The following is a 16,243-nucleotide window of genomic DNA, read 5'->3' as shown; positions in this document are numbered from 1 at the left end:
GATTTCACACAGATGGCTGGTTGTTACACTCTGGAAGTGGAAGGAAGCTGAGTGTTATTAATCCTGCGGGGTCCACGGACGTGTCGGCGCCTCCAAATCACATGACTAAGGCTATGTCCACACGTATACGGGTATTTTTGAAAACGGTGATTTTCCGTTTTCGTTTTAAAAAATAATCCCGTCCACACGTAAACGCAGAAATGAAGGAAAACACTGCTAGGAACATGCCAAAGCAGCAGGTGGTGTTATATTCCTAACCGTGCAGAAATGTTGGCCAATCAGAAGTCTAGAAGCATCGGCGGGAAATAGTAAACAAAGATGGCGCATAGAAGCAGAACCGAGTCGTATGTGTGGAGGGACAGTAACTGTGTGTGTATATGTAAGCATTTAAACACTGCAGAGAGAACAACTAACAGTAACAGTATTGTAGAAATTCATTTCACCGAAACAATAACGTGGCGCACAGTGTGATGTCAAAAAATGCGCACACCTTTGATGCTGCGTTTTCTCCGTTTTTCTCGTCCACACGTAAATGCAAAAACTGAGTTTTCAAAAATGTCCACCCTAGCCGGAGTTTTTAAAAATCTCCGTTTTCAGTGACCGAAAACGCCGTTTACGTGTGGACGAAAGGTGCAAACGCATAGAAAAATCTGCGTTTTCAAAAATACCCGGGTACGTGTGGACGTAGCCTGATTTAAGCTGATGATTACAAATACATATGAGCCATGCTTTTTTCTAAATACCATTGTCATGTTTTTTTAAAAAGCTTTTTTTCTAAGGACAGAACGAAAACAGCAGAGAAAGAAAAAAGTCAACATGTGGGATTTGGTTGTTTAGGAAGAGCGGGAAGTTTTGGGAGTGACGGCAGAGGGAGATTTTTGAGATGTGGGAGTTTTGTGACCTTTAGTGTGTAGTCGTTATTTGTTTTGTGTGTCAGTGAGGGCACTACTGAGCGTCACAAAGGTAGACTGCAGTGGAAACCCAGAGCAGTGATGCACCTGCTGCTGTCGGGCCTGCAGCTGCATCACTGTGCTGTTCTCTGTCCTGTGGCGGACAAACAAACTTTTTACTGGCACAAATAATTTGGGGCATCTTATTGTGACACCTGATTGTTGTCTCATTTTAGTTTTAGTAATATTATTAAATGGTTGTACAAAATGTAAAAAAGGCCAGGTGTATTGGCTGCATTTTAGAGAAATAGTTGTATATGTTCACAAAATGTACAATTTATGTCTGCATTTCAAGTTCTACAAATAATTTACTCAACGTGTCTGTGGTTTTTACAGGAAAATATACGACCAGGATTTGATGTTTTTGTGTGATTTCAGATCAGTTATGTTAATACAGTCTGTCATTCAGACACGTGAGGTCGAGTGGAAAAATTGATGCCAAGCAAGCCAAGAAAATAAAATGAAACAATTTAGATTGAAGAGCTTTATTGTCAATACAGCAGCATACAGTGTACTGAAATTCTGTTTCACCCACGTCCTCCGTGGTGCATTTATAAGTATATAAAAGATATATTTAGAGGTGAAATACAAATGTAAACTCAAAAGGAGTCAAAGCTGGCCGGTTATATTTTGGACCTCAGAGGGTTTAAAACCAACAAATCGTTCAAAACTAGGTTGAAATTGTTGTTAATGACGGCGCAGATTTCTGACATTTTGTGTAAATTTAAGCAACAATTAGATTTTTTTCTAACAAAAACAGTGAAACTGAAGCTAGACTTGTGTTTGTAAAGTAACCGCCACATGTTGTGTTGCTTTCTGGATTTTATACTTATTAGGTACATATTTATTTATTATACAGGTTATACAGTACATAACATCAACATTCACGTTTTATGTAACTAAAGTGTTTAATTATGTGGGCTGCAGAAAATAATTAAGTTACAGATTATATTTATATGAAAAACATGTAAACTTACAGCATTTGAATCATTTGAACCATATTGTAACACCTGCGTATGTGTTTGAAAAACAGGCTTTGACTTTGCCACTCGTCTCTAGATGTGGCCCTGGGCTCCTGTGTCCGAGCAAAGACACTGTTTCAATGTTGAGAGACATCACAGACTGTAAATAAACGATGGGCATGGCCACTGTGACATCACTCAGTGTTTTCTGGGCTTCTCGTCCTGAAGTCTCATCATTAGCGACCTGAGCTAACCGCGCGTAACGACACTTTATGGTAACATGTCAGAGAAATATTTCAAAGTGAAAATAAATCAGTTTGATGATAAAAACGGAGCGGAGACAGTAAATACAGTCAGCTGATCTTTATTGTTCTAGAGTACACAACACACGGCAGCAGAGCGTCGACCAATCGGACGACGTCCCGCATGGCAGCGGTTTATCTGTTGCACAGATCAGAACTGCAACAGCTGACAGTCATCACGGGCGGACGATTCAGGATCCTGCAGGCCAGCGACTTCAAGCAGCCCTTTGTGTGCGTTACCACTGTGAAAACCAAAGGACAGAAGTGACCATCACACATCATCCCAGCCGCTCACAGTGCCCGTGAGTCGGCCCAGCAATGCATTTGTTCTCTTTTCTTTGGATAAATGTCGCAGCGACGGAAGGCGAGACTTACCCGGCCCAGAAGTGATGACGAGAGTAGAGCAGACATCGTTAGAGCTGGAGCACGTCTCCACAGGACGTGAACAGAACTTCTGGCCTCCACAGTGACACTCCAAGGCTTCACCTGCAAAACACGTCAAAGAATCACCTTCAGCCGTCGCCAGCAGCCCCACGGTTCACTCACACCGCGACAGACCGTCTTACAAACATCAAATAAATGTAACAGACGAACAGAGAGCAGGTCTGCAGGTTAACTCACTCTGACTGACGGCCAGCAGCAGCAGCACAGCGAGCATCACAGTCTTCATGTTTCTGCGAGAACAGGAAACTCAACCACAAACACTTCCCACCTGGACAATGATCCCGTCTCTCGGTCGGGCTTTTTATTTCTGCTTTTTGCCTAATTTGGGAAAACCCACAAATCCAGTTTAGCATTAACTGTGAAACCACGGGAGCAGGTTGGTGTCGACATCAGCTGATATTGACACTTTCTAAGATCCTTCTTGTTTCCTGAGTTTTCGCTGTGTAATAAAAACACTTATTTATGAACACGATGATGAAGTGTGTGGTTAAACTCGGGCTCTTGTGTCCGAGCAAAGCCACCGTTTCAATGTTGAGAGAATCGTGAGTCAGAGGGAAAAACCAGCTGGTTCATAACCAAAGTTTCTGTTTGCTGTGAACGTCCTCAGACCAGCTTTGATGCTTCCTGTACGTCTGACGATGCTTCGCTGCTGCTGTGCTTCCTGTGCGCTCCAATTCATCAGCAGGGACAGTTTCTTTAATCCGAGGCTCACAGATAACAGGAAGCAGGGTTAGATGATCTGGTACTCACACAGCGCCCAATCACACACGTTCATGCAAACACCTTTTCTTTTTCTTTTTAAAGTTCACACACAGAGCTTTTGGATTGCCCACAGGGTTTATGCTGTTTTGAGAAATCAATCATCTTTGCCTGTTTTTCTTCTTCTTTGATCAATAAGAGGAGCAGGTTGGTTTTGTCTCCTTCATAATAGAAACCATCATTTAAAAACTCAGGTGATCTGAGACACTGTGTCACTAAAGCAGCAGCAGCAGCGTTTAACACTTTCACTGCGTCATGTAGATGAACTGATGACGTGTTTGTTTCTCTGTGAAGGAGACCTGAACTGCATCGCGGGGGCGACGTCCCGTAACGGAGCGTTCATCTGGGACGTCAGGAAAGGAAAAATCATCACTCGCTTCAACGAGGTGAGTAGGGCGCGCCCCCGTGTGTCCGAACCCGATCGCGCGATGCACAGCGTGATGCGTCTGTCTGTCTTCCTCCAGCACGGTAAGAACGGCATTTTCTGTATTTCCTGGAGCCACAAGGATTCAAAGCGGATCGCTACCTGCAGCGGAGACGGATTCTGGTGAGTGCTTCCTCTTCTCTCCCGACGACGGCGTCGTGTTTGTCCTTTGCAGTGATTCGTGTTTTTATTGTTGTTGCGGCGACAGCATCGTCCGGACCATCGACGGTAAAATCCTGCACAAGTACAAACACCCCGCTGCTGTGTTCGGCTGCGACTGGAGCCAGAACAACAAGTAAGACCTGCATCCACATCGTTTGGCTTCACTTGAATCATTTAAGCAACATGGTAGGATGTCACAGCACGGAGGAGGAAAAACAGGGAACACAGACAGAACGAGGACGGTGAGTGTCACAGCCTGGGCTGTTTGGAGGTTATCCAGGCACAAAACGTGTCACCCAAGTGCTTTAAAGGACCCAGCGGCTCGTTTATATGAACGTCTACGGCAGGTTCACAGCTGGAAGTCAGCGTGACCCACACTGAACAGGGCTGAGTGCTGTTGTTACAGTTTAAGCCTCCTGCTCACCAGCTCTGTGAGTCCGATGAGTTTATGGTCCCAGTCGATGAAGAAGACATGATGTTCTTCTAAGTTCCTCTGTAGTGTCAAAAATCAGCACGTGCTAAAGTGTACAGTAGAGCTAAATATGGGCTAATATCTACACACACACGATACACTGACCCCATCGTCCAGCAGCGTGTAGACCCTCCTGTAGCAGGACAAACCTGCACTGATGTTTCCTGTGTGACTTCATTAGTCTGTCTCATCCAGGTGGAGGAGTCTTCTTCACAGCGTTGCTCATGCACAGCTCTCTGAAGGTCTGGACTCTGGTTCAGACCTGGACTTTGTCCCATCGATGACCCAGTCTGGTCCGAGCTGTAGCCTCTGTGTTACTTTGGTGTAGAGAGGAGCTTGTGTTCACTCAGACCGTCCTCCCTCCTTTGTGCTGACGGCTGCTGTGAGCTGTTGGTTTCCTCCAAACGTGCTTCACAGACAAACATCTGCACTTTGTTCTGGTCTGTTCCTGAAGTCGGTGCTTTGTATAGCTGCATCCACACATCTGATGTCCAGCAGTGTTTGTGTGAGCGAGAATAGAGACCAAACGGCGAGGTCACGGTTTGACCCGTCGGTATTTCCTATTTAAACCAGCATCACAGCGGGTTTACGTTTCCATGGAAGAGTGTGCAGCAGCTCTGAGGGGTCAACGGTCCCTGTGCACCAACATCAGCTGATGGAGGAGCTGTGGGTGGTGCATGTTCGTTAACGCTGAGCAGCAGGATTAAATAAAGCGCAGTGATCCTTTAAAGCTGTGAGAACGTCACCGTGTGCTTCTCTGTCTGCAGGGACATGATAGCGACGGGCTGCGAGGACAAGAACGTGCGCGTGTACTACCTGGCCACGAGCTCGGACCAGCCTCTGAAGGTGTTCACGGGGCACCTGGCCAAGGTGTTCCACGTTCGCTGGTCCCCCCTGAGAGAGGGCATCCTGTGCTCTGGATCGGATGATGGGTGAGTGCAGACACACTGAGAGGAGGAGGCAGAGCACGCCGTCCCAAATTAGCCTTGGTTCAAAGAGTGTGTGTGTGTGTGTGCGCAGGACTGTTCGTATCTGGGACTACACGCAGGACGCCTGCATCAATGTGCTGAGCGGGCACACGGCTCCGGTCAGAGGCCTGATGTGGAACACAGAGGTGCCTTACCTGCTCATCTCAGGTAACGTCTCTACAAGCGTCCCCTCACCTGGTGTGTGAGTCGTGTGCAGTGGGCGGTCTCAGGAGACCGACGTGCTTGTTTGTGCTGTTTCGCAGGTTCCTGGGATTACACCATCAGAGTGTGGGACACCAGAGACGGCACGTGTTTAGACACGGTCTACGACCACGGAGCCGACGTGTACGGTGAGTCGGCTCCACTTCCCGTTTACGGCGCGCTTCAGTAAACATTCGTGTGCGTTCCTCTGACAGCCGCTCACTCTGTGCGTGCGCAGGTCTCACGTGTCATCAGAGCCGTCCCTTCACCATAGCGAGCTGCAGCAGGGACAGCACGGTGAGGCTGTGGTCCCTCACGCCGCTCATCTCCCCTCTGCTGCTGAACGTCCTCACTGACCAGCCCTGGGAGAAGATCATCGGAAACACAGGCGAGAACTCACCTGAACTTTAATCTGCTCATTCGTGCTGCTGACGCCGGTTTCATTGTTGTGCCGCTGTGCTGCGGGGTCACTAACCCCCGAACCTTCGAGCTGCTTCAAAGTGACAAACGTTTGTTTCTATGGCGGCGTTACAGTTTCGTCATGGCGAGCGTTGAAGCGTCGAGCTCACTGCTTCTTATCGCTCCCTGATTTATGTCTCATTGTCACTATTTTAACTTTATGACCATTTTTGTTTCTTAGCATTATAATGAAGTCTCTAACAGACTGTGTGTGTGTGTGTGTGTGTGTGTGTGTGTGTGTGTGTGTGTGCAGACACAGCTATGGTTCCCGGCTCACCGCCGCTGCTCTGTGGAAAAGTATCCAGAGACATCAAGCAGGAGCTGGACAAGCTGAGCTTCGACATCAGAGCCAAGAAGCTTCGCTGGTTCTCTGAATGCTTTTCGGTAACGACCTCGATGTCACGTGCTGTTTAAGCCGACAGCCCCGCGCTGAGGTGCAGGTCTGTGAAGCAACAGCGATGCGCGGAGCTCTCCATCAGAGTCAGAGTAGGAGAAGCTGAGGAGAGCTTGCTGCTGCTCATCACGTCCACACTGAGCTCACAGTGATGAATCCTGAGCAGCAGAGGTGCAGCTGGACAGCCTAAACTGTTTAATATAACAGTAATTATATGTAGGTCACCAGCCTGTCGCTGAGCTGTGTTTCTAATGATTCAGTTCACTTTTATTTATACGGCGCCAAATCAGGACAAAAGCCAGAGATGAATAATAACTAATGATTTATAAATAAAGTTGACTTTGAATTACGGAGAGGTGACCTGGAAGTATCAGACCAGCCTTTGTGAAAGCAAAGGAGATACATCCCATAATTCATAGCAGCACAACCTCAGACTGTTCATAAAGACCGCACGGTCCTTTTTCCAAGCTTTAGAACGATGTCATAGCTTAGTAACATCCTCTCGCTGCTGTAATAGAGCTAAAAGCTAAGGTTCGCCGGGGGCGGAGCTTCTTCTGTTATGACCAATGACATTTATCCTTATTAAACTGAGACATGAGGGGAGAGTCTTTGTGTTTGGTGCTTTTCTCCTTCTGCCAAGCTTTTCACTGCAGCCTCGTTTGCCTGCTCCTCCTGCTCCTCCTCCTGCTCCTCCTCCTGCTCCACGTCCCCTCCCCTCCTCCTCATGCTCCTCCTGCTCCTGCTCCACGTCCCCTCCCCTCTTCCTCATGCTCCTCCTGCTCCTCCTCCTGCTCCTCCTCCTGCTCCTCCTGCTCCTCCTCCTGCTCCACGTCCCCTCCCCTCTTCCTCATGCTCCTCCTGCTCCTCCTCCTGCTCCTCCTCCTGCTCCTCCTGCTCCTCCTCCTGCTCCACGTCCCCTCCCCTCCTCCTGCTCCTCCTCCTGCTCCACGTCCCCTCCCCTCTTCCTCATGCTCCTCCTGCTCCTCCTGCTACTCCTCCTCCCTTCCTCCTCCTCCTCCTGCTCCTCCCCTCCTACTCCTGCTCCTCCTGCTCCTCCTCCCTTCCTCCTCCTCCTGCTCCTCCTGCTCCTCCTCCTGCTCCTCCCCTCCTCCTCCTGCTCCTCCTCCTGCTCCTCCTGCTCCACGTCCCCTCCCCTCCTCCTCATGCTCCTCCTGCTCCTCCTCCTGCTCCACGTCCCCTCCCCTCCTCCTCATGCTCCTCCTGCTCCTCCTGCTCCTCCTGCTACTCCTCCTCCTCCTCCTCCTGCTCCTCCTCCCTTCCTCCTCCTCCTGCTCCTCCTGCTCCTCCTCCCTTCCTCCTCCTCCTGCTCCTCCTCCCTTCCTCCTCCTCCTCCTCCTCCTGCTCCTCCCCTCCTACTCCTGCTCCTCCTGCTCCTCCCCTCCTCCTCCTGCTCCTCCTGCTCCTCCTCCCTTCCTCCTCCTCCTGCTCCTCCCCTCCTACTCCTGCTCCTCCTGCTCCTCCTCCCTTCCTGCTCCTCCTGCTCCTCCTCCTGCTCCTCCCCTCCTCCTCCTCCTCCTCCCCTCCTCCTCCTGCTCCTCCTGCTCCTTTTAAATTTTAAAATTTTAAGATTTTAAAACTACTTCCTGGTTTATTTGGAGTCTTCGCTGTGAGATCTCCTCCTGCTCCTCCTGCTCCTCCTGCAAACGCGGCAGCAGTAAAGCCAGAGAACATCAGCATGTTAGCAGGACGCGTGTCCACAGTCTGTGGTGGAGGAGAGGCTGGATTACTGGTCTGATTAAACATGTTTGAACACATCAGCGTGCTGGTTTTTACACGTGTGCGTGTGTGTGTGTGTGTGTGTGTGTGTGTGTGTGTGTGTGTGTGTGTGTGTGTGTGCCAGCCTCCAGGTGGCAGCAGTAACCTGTGGGACCTGGTGTCAGTGATTAACGGCCAGGACGACTCGCTGCTCCCAGCCAGCTACAGCAAAGGAGTGATGCACATGAAGCACCTGCTCAAGTTTAAAACCGTGAGTCCTGATCGGTCCTTTCACTGTCACAGCTGATGGTTACCGTAGCGTGCACAGTCAGCGCCACCCCTGTTCCTGCTTGAGTTGTGATCCAGCAGGAGACTGTTGCCTCATGCTCCTGCAGCTGCAGGCGTGCAGCACGTCTCTATTGCTGCTGCTAATCTGTGGAACGATCTGCCCCAGCACATCAGAGAGGCCCCTTCACTGTCCACTTTTAAAACACGTCTTAAAACCCATGTTTACTCCTTGGTGTATGAAACAGTATGAGCCTGATCTTATTGTTCTACATTTAATTCTAATGATCATTTTCTAGCCTCAGCTTTTGTTTTCTTGTCTTCCAGTCTGAAGCTCAGGAGCTGACCATCGTGAAGATGTCCAAATTCGGAGGAGGAATCGGAGCGCCGAGCAAAGAGGAGCGGCTGAAGGAAGCCGCAGATATCCATCTGAGGCTGGGACAGACCCAACGATACTGTGAGCTGATGGTGGAGCTGGGACAGGTGTGTGTGTGTGTGTGTGTGAACTCACTGTTCAAATGAAACTTTGACTAAAACAAAAAGCAGGAAGAGTTTGAGTGAGCAGTGACGCTGCACCGAGGGCTCGGTGATGTGAGTGTTTTGTGTGTTTCAGTGGGAGAAAGCGTTGTCTGTGGCACCGGGAGTCTCCATGAAGTACTGGAAGAAGCTCATGCAGAGGTAACACCGAGCAGAAACCCAGAGAACCACCGAGCGTCTGTGAATCTGCTCGTTTCTGACATGAAAGGCTGCACTTAATGTTTTCTGGCTCAAAATGAGTGAAACTCATCAGAAAGTGTGCGCTGAGGTCGGGCCCATCGGCAGCACAGATGACTGTTTGTAAGGTTTAAGGCGATCGTGCGTCCATGACGTGTTTAAGTGTTAGGCTGTAAACGCAGAGCAGCGAGTCCCGGCTCATTTCCTGCTGCCGAGGCCACAAAGGTCACGATAAAGAAACGGTTTATAAGGTTTATCGTCATCATCACCCGAGTCTCACATTCCTGCTGCTCCACACGCTTCATGTCAGCCTGTGCTTGTGACAGGAGAGCGGACCAGCTGATGGCCGAGGATAATGACGACGCCATCCCGTACTGCGTCGCCACGGGAGACATCAAAAAACTGGTGACGTTCTTCAGTGGGAGAGGACAGCTGCTGGAGGCCTTACTAATAGCACAGGTACAAAGATCGCACCAACACGGACGCATCACCTGTGACGAGGGACGCACAGGTGACAACATCCTAACCATGAATGTTTTTAGGGAGCGTGTGAGGGGAACATACGTGCACCTCAAAGCTCTGCAGCCAACCACACGACTAATGACGTGGACAACAGGCAGCAGTACCAGAGGTAACACACACACACACACACACACACACACACACACACACACACACACACACACACAGGTCAGAGCAGATAGATGCTGATACTCTGAGTTTGTGCACCACTTCTGTGTGCACGCTGATCTCAGGTCAGCTTCTCCTTCTTAGTTTAACTGAACACCTGTGTGAGTCACACCTGCAGACCTCTGTGGTTCTCCTCTCTCTGCAGCCTCCTCCATAAGGTTTGTAAGGACCTCGCTGAGTGGTACTTCCAGGACGGATGCTCTGTGCTGGCGGCGTGCTGCCACCTGGCTGTGGACGACATCGAGGTGAGTGTCGCAGTCGCCGTCTTCGGCATTTCTTTGCGCTCCGCTTTAAAACGTGGCTGAAGTGTGTGTGGACGTGTGCTTTGGTTCCAGTTAGCCATGTCCAGTCTGATGCGAGGTAACGAGCTGGAGCTGGCCGCGTGTGTGGGCATCGTCCTCGGAGAGGGGGCCAATCAGAGCACGGCTTACTGCCTTCAGCTCCTTGCCAGGAAGTACATGACCAATCCGACATGGTAGGTTTTTGTGCTGCTTTGCCCCCACACGAAGACCGCCGTCCCCTGAGCACGCTCAGTTAACTGAACTGGTCACATGATTTGGTTTAGTTTGAGAACAGATCAGATCGGGGGATTTAAGGGCGTGGCTTTGCTTTGTGACGCATCCTTTTTTTTTTCTTTTTTTTTTTGTGTCCCGTTTGGATCTTTAGCCATCAGAATTGTTGTCTTAAGGCCAAGAAAGATGCCAAGCGGATTTATTTTACCAAGTGGATCATCATGGCCTTGCCATATTGGTCCATTTGATTGACCTTTATTATAATTATGTATTTATTTTATTTTCGGTTGCTACAAACGGGACAGACGTGACTGGGGGATAGGACAGGGAGAAAGAATGAAAGAAAGACAGGGAGAGAAAGAAAACCAAAGGGGAGAAGAGACGGTGAGAAGGGGGGGAAGAAAGGAAAAAACAAACAAACAAAACACCTGGATCACCTGTATGGAGAAAAAAAACAGAAGAGAAAGCAAACAACAAAGAGCAACATAATAAAAACAGCACCATCACAATAAACTAGCTAGCAGTAGATAACAGTAGATACTAAATAATAAACGATATTGTGCAGCACGCAAGATAGACAGCGCACAATGTGCTTTGAGGCAGCAGCCAAGAAAGGTGTAGTCCGCGTCTGTGAACACCCGTGTGTACACCTGTGTGCACACCTGTGTGGATCAGCATGCTTGTATTCCAAAGGTTTCTCCATGTAACGATCTGCTAGGGAGTGTGGGGAGCCATAGCCCCGTCCACCAGGGTATGAAGCAGGTATGGAGGAGATCCAGGCCCCAGATATCCAGAGGCCCCAGAGTACAAGGACCCGAGGAGGACCACCAAAGGGGGGGGAACCGTGCCACCCTCCTGGGAAGAGCTGAGTAGAGCCCCAAAGGAGAGGTCACCCAGCAGCTACGGAGCAGAGGCCAGAGGGGGTTGCAGTGGCGTGCCCGCGGGCTCTGCCGGCAGCCAGCTGTGCCAGAGAGGACCGAGCTTCAGGCCCAGAGGCCAGAGGCCTGAGGGCATCCCACCCCCCGGAAGGGGCCCAGCCGGGCCACAGGCGCCCGGCCCCGCCAATCGGCCACCAGGAGTGAGCCGGTACATACATGAGCGCCCAGCCCCAGACGACAAGGACCACCAACACACCAACGTCTAAGGGCATCAGCCACCGGCAGGGAGTGTGGTGAGGGGAGACAGGCCTCCGTACTTTAGAGGGCCTGAGATGTACCCAGAGAGGTTGAGTCTAAGACCCAACCTGACATATAGACACAGACAAACAGGCGCACGCGGACACAGACGTGCATTCCCACCCCCATATGCACAACCAAATACTCGGCACTCACCCAACGTGTAGACAGACACAAATAGACACTGCACAGACAGTCGCACTCCCCAAACATACTCTATATCCCAGGTCCAGGTACCCCCGCCCCCAGAGGGGCAAGCCGCACCTAGACCCAGGAGATGTAACCCTTCTCTCTGGGGTGGAGGCAAGCGGACCACCTCCTTATCTGCAGTAGCAGGGAGGCCCCGCATCCCAGACCCCAGTCTGACGGCCAGCACCTCCTCCCAGCCCCCCAGCCCTGACGGCTAACAGAACCGGGGTGAGTGAAGACCTCAAACCTCCCTATGCCCGCTCATATGTAGTGTTGCTGTGTGCTGTTCTAAAGTGCATTTAAAACTCAGGAGAGCATGGTACTAGCTTCCTCTCAGAGAGCAGCACGGCTCCTCCCGAAAACCCTCAGTGTCTAAATGCATTTAAAATTGAGGGTAGGGCACCAGTGCCAGAGGTGGGTTGGAGTACAACGACCATCCTCTGGATGCTGTAAAACGTACCCACCCCCAAGGCCCTATATGTATGTGTTATGTGAGAGTGTGAGTAATGTGGATGTCTAGGTTGCAGAATAAAATTGAGGCACAGGCGGCCAGAAGGGGACAGAGGGGGAGTGCCTCCCCTGCACCCTGGTGACATACCTGCACCCCAAGCCCTGCTTGTGTGGGTGGGTGTGGTAGAGCGGGAATAGGGAGGCAGCTGAGGATGGGGAGGGAAGAAAGGGAGGGGCAAGCGGCCCCTCCCTGGAGCCAGCTCCCCCACTGACCCCAGTAGGCACCCCCACGCTCTGGAACCCACCAGGGCAAGGAGGCCCAGGCCCATCCGGACCGGGGCCCGCAGCAGCAGCACCGCCCAGCCCCACAGAGTCCGGGGCAGCCCACCTGACTCCACCCCAGAGAAAACTGCACCCACCCCATCATCCAATCATCTCCCAAACTACACAAGACAATAGACACCCAGGTTGAGTTCACTCTCCACCTCTCCTATATCTCTCCCCCCACCTGCAGAGTGAGCTCCTGTGGTGAGGAGACCACCTGCAAAGATATAACAACCCCCCCACCAGTTAGAGAGCCCCCTAGTTGGGCCGATGCACCAGAGGTCCCCTGGACTGGGGCTGAGCCCCCCTGCACCCACCCGCCCACTGCTCCGGCGACACAACAGCCAGGACCCAAGCCCCCAAGGCCCGGTCAGCACCCCAGACCGGGGAGCGGAGCACCCCCAGAACCCCAAGCCTCCAAGCCCGTCCCGGACCCTCCCAGGGGCAGCCAGGCTGTGACACATCCTTTTGATTGGCTCTCTCTTTCGTGAAATTCGCGATGTCAGGGGACTGTTCCCTGACAGGTGCAGCTGTTGGTGCTCAAAGGTGGGCGGGTACGGACTTAAACAAATCAGTATGCAGGCCGCTTACCTGCACAGTGCGAACCAATCAGGACAAGTAGGAGAAACTGCAGTTCCTCTAATGTCCACTCGAGGCTCCAACAGTGAGTCCGTCCTCACGGACAAACCGGTGGGTGACATCACATATCCAGCTGTGCTAGCGCCCAGCTGTCAGCTACAGGCTGACTCAGGACAGACGGACGCAGTCACAGCTACGAGCACACACAGCTGTTTCACTCTGTGGCTCCATAAAAGCTGCACATGATAAAAACATGAACCTCATCTTCTCTGTGTTTACACTTAGGGAGCTGTCAGCTGACCTGCTGCGAATGATTCCCGACAACCACGTCTTATTGGCTAAACTCTGCGCGTTTTACCCGGGGACTGCTGCTGAAATCAACCAGCTGCATGAAAGGGTGTGTACGCTCGACTCCTTCTGGGTAAAATGTAAATATTGCAGTGATCGGTAAATACTTAAAGCCTTTATTTAATAGACAACAGCAGAAACATGTTTGTATGCCAGCGGCCGGGCGGCAGAGCCTGGATGTGGGCGTGTACATGTCGATATTAAAGCGTGATGATGTCGCTCGCTGTCTTTAAAGTGCGGCCTGCCTTCACTGGAGGAGTGTAAGGTGCTGGCAGAAGAAGCTGTGAATGAAGGAGATTTGTTTTCAGCGGTTAAACTCCACCTGCTGAGCCCCGAGCCTGAGGTCGCCCTGCAGATCGGGATAAACCACGTCAAAGGTACTCACACATCAGCATCTGTGCAGCAGCTGGAAGTTCACAGAAAACAAAGATTTCATGTATTTTATCTTCATGTTTTAGTTCATGTTTTTAATGTTAATGGCTCACCCCAAGCGGTCGCAGCAGATGGCCCCGCCCCTCCCTGAGCCTGGTTCTGCCGGAGGTTTCTTCCTGTTAAAAGGGAGTTTTTCCTTCCCACTGTCACCAAAGTGCTTGTTCATAGGGGGTCATATGATTGTTGGGTTTTCTCGGCGTTATTGTAGGTCGTTACATTACAACCTGAAGCGCCTTGAGGCGACTGTTGTTGTGATTTTTTTAAACTGAAGAGCTAACTGATCGTCCACAATAGTTATAAACACTGATGAGTGTTAGAGTCCAGGGTTTACCCCGCCTCTCGCCCTGTGACCCTGATAAGGATAATGATGGACAGGCTGATTAGTTCAAATCTTGCTTTTCATTTTTTTTCCTCCTCAGAACAGCTGGCTGGATCTGATTGGACGGTGGATGACATTCAGCCAATCCTGGACCTGATGAGTTACATCAGAACTGACCGCCTCATCACGACCAAGACCACCGAGTGAGAACGACTGTTTATTAGAAACGTTTGTTCTTACCATACACAGAGTTGACTGACCTGAGTGTGTGTGTGCGTGTGTGTGTGTGTGTGTGCGTGTGTGTGTGTGCGTGTGCGTGTGCGTGTGTGTGTGTGTGTGCAGAGCCCGCAGTGAGCTGCTCATCCTCTGTGGTTATATTGGAGCTCTGCTGGCCATTAGAAGACAGTACAGCAGCATCGTACCTGCACTCTACGAATACACCAGGTACGCACACACACACTGTGAGTGCGCAGACACACACACACACTGTGAGTGTGCTCTGTGTGGCAGCAGCTGCTGTCAGCAGCATGAAAGCTGACGCTGGATTCCCTTGGAGCGCACACAGAGCAGTTTTCTCAGTGTGAGGTCAGCACTCAGACCGTCCTGTGGTTATAAAACAAAGTTTTTATTAATCCACATTAATGTTTTTACCTTGACCGACTGTGAAAAACAGCAGTTTGTCTGGTACACGATCATAAAACATCGTGGCTCAAGAGTTGGGAGTTCGCCTTGTAATCGGAAGGTTGCTAGTTCGAGCCCCGGCTGTTGGTTGGTTGTTGTGTCCTTGGGCAAGACACTTCACCCGTTGCCTACTGGTGGTAGTCAGAGGGCCCGGTGGCGCCAGTGTCCGGCAGCCTCGCCTCTATCAGTGCGCCCCAACGCACTGTGGCTACAACGTGTGTGAATGGGTGGATGACTGGATGTGTAAAGCGCTTTGGGGTCCTTAGGGACTAGTAAAGCGCTGTACAAATACAGGCCATTTACCATTTCTGTTTATGTTACTTCATTATGTTGGTTTAGCATGAATGTCCCTGAATGTCTTTAGTTTATTTACGTTTTTTAATGTAATTTTTACCATTTTAACTCTAAGAGGAAACTAAAACATCAGTAGGAAAAGTTGTAACACAGTTCAAATTCCAACATCTACGCCCTCCTTCACATTTTCCAAATCCGTCCAAATGCCCAGACTGGAGTCTCTGCCAAGCCCACTCTGGCCCCCGGGCCTTATGGTTGACACCCCTGGTTTAAACCTTAGCCGAAGCTTTGGAGCGCTACAGGCAGGTTTACATTTTTCCTTGATCGTAATCAATGTTCAGCATCTCCTGATTTGTTTGGACACAAGCGTCAAAATAACTTCCAGAAATAGGAAGAGATATCACCGTGCGCGGTGACGTCAGCTAATATCGGCTTTTGATTTGGAATTATCGACAATGATTGTTTGGATCTGCTGCACGCCAGCGTCTGTGAACGTGTTTCTTTGTGTTTCTCAGTCAGCTGCTGAAGCGGCGAGAGGTGTGTGTCCCTCTGAAGATCGAGCAGCTGTCCGTGGAGCTGGACGCCTGGAGGGCCTGCACGCAAGCTAACAGCATGTACGTCACACACACACACACACACACACACACACATGTTGTATCAATAACTCTACAAGGTGCTCACATTAACGAGCAGAGGTGTAGCAGTGATGCTAAAGAGCGGCCAGGATGAGGCCGGTCACCAAGGCAACTGCATCACGACACATGAAGGAGCTGCATCTGCCGTTAGACTGAGATGGTCACTGAGTGATCGGCTAACTGAAGAATCGTCACTCTGAGGTTTGGAGGACTTCCTGATGAGGGGAAATCAGATGGATGAAGAGCACCAGGAGCCATTACGGCCCACTCTGAAATCAGTGAAGTGGAAGCTTTACTTCCTCTCTGTCTGGGTGGAAATGTGCTCGTCACTGAATGAGGATCTTCTTCTCAGGGCTGAACGTCCCAGCGGCACACAGTGACCCGTGTTTCCACCACAGGACCA

At 50.6% G+C, this 16,243-nt stretch overlaps 1 protein-coding gene and 1 long non-coding RNA gene across 2 annotated transcripts in view; one reads left to right on the top strand and one right to left on the bottom strand.

The window, feature by feature from the left end:
• Positions 1-16,243, top strand: part of wdr17 (WD repeat domain 17) — a 47,720-nt gene that overhangs the window by 24,989 nt on the left and 6,488 nt on the right. The window contains exons 10-29 of the mRNA XM_084929766.1: positions 3,712-3,803; positions 3,882-3,964; positions 4,050-4,136; positions 5,243-5,407; positions 5,496-5,611; positions 5,707-5,793; positions 5,883-6,032; positions 6,357-6,487; positions 8,359-8,484; positions 8,826-8,981; positions 9,112-9,176; positions 9,539-9,671; positions 9,755-9,843; positions 10,048-10,147; positions 10,238-10,377; positions 13,417-13,528; positions 13,715-13,856; positions 14,331-14,433; positions 14,573-14,674; positions 15,721-15,819. Of these exons, the coding sequence (XP_084785892.1) occupies positions 3,712-3,803; positions 3,882-3,964; positions 4,050-4,136; positions 5,243-5,407; positions 5,496-5,611; positions 5,707-5,793; positions 5,883-6,032; positions 6,357-6,487; positions 8,359-8,484; positions 8,826-8,981; positions 9,112-9,176; positions 9,539-9,671; positions 9,755-9,843; positions 10,048-10,147; positions 10,238-10,377; positions 13,417-13,528; positions 13,715-13,856; positions 14,331-14,433; positions 14,573-14,674; positions 15,721-15,819 (2,278 nt within the window). The remainder of the gene's footprint in view (positions 1-3,711; positions 3,804-3,881; positions 3,965-4,049; positions 4,137-5,242; positions 5,408-5,495; positions 5,612-5,706; positions 5,794-5,882; positions 6,033-6,356; positions 6,488-8,358; positions 8,485-8,825; positions 8,982-9,111; positions 9,177-9,538; positions 9,672-9,754; positions 9,844-10,047; positions 10,148-10,237; positions 10,378-13,416; positions 13,529-13,714; positions 13,857-14,330; positions 14,434-14,572; positions 14,675-15,720; positions 15,820-16,243) is intronic.
• Positions 1,877-3,617, bottom strand: LOC146384755 (uncharacterized). Its single transcript, XR_014800362.1, has 3 exons — positions 2,836-3,617; positions 2,590-2,700; positions 1,877-2,456 (listed from the first exon to the last, which is right to left on the bottom strand). It is a non-coding gene; the product is annotated as an uncharacterized LOC146384755 (long non-coding RNA).

The sequence above is a fragment of the Perissodus microlepis genome, chromosome 6 (assembly GCF_051167445.1).
Source record: "Perissodus microlepis isolate ML-2025 ecotype Zambia chromosome 6, ASM5116744v1, whole genome shotgun sequence".
NCBI classification, from domain to species: domain Eukaryota; kingdom Metazoa; phylum Chordata; class Actinopteri; order Cichliformes; family Cichlidae; genus Perissodus; species Perissodus microlepis.
Note: the sequence above shows the minus strand (reverse complement) of the source record. Positions and strands in the feature narration are given on the sequence as shown.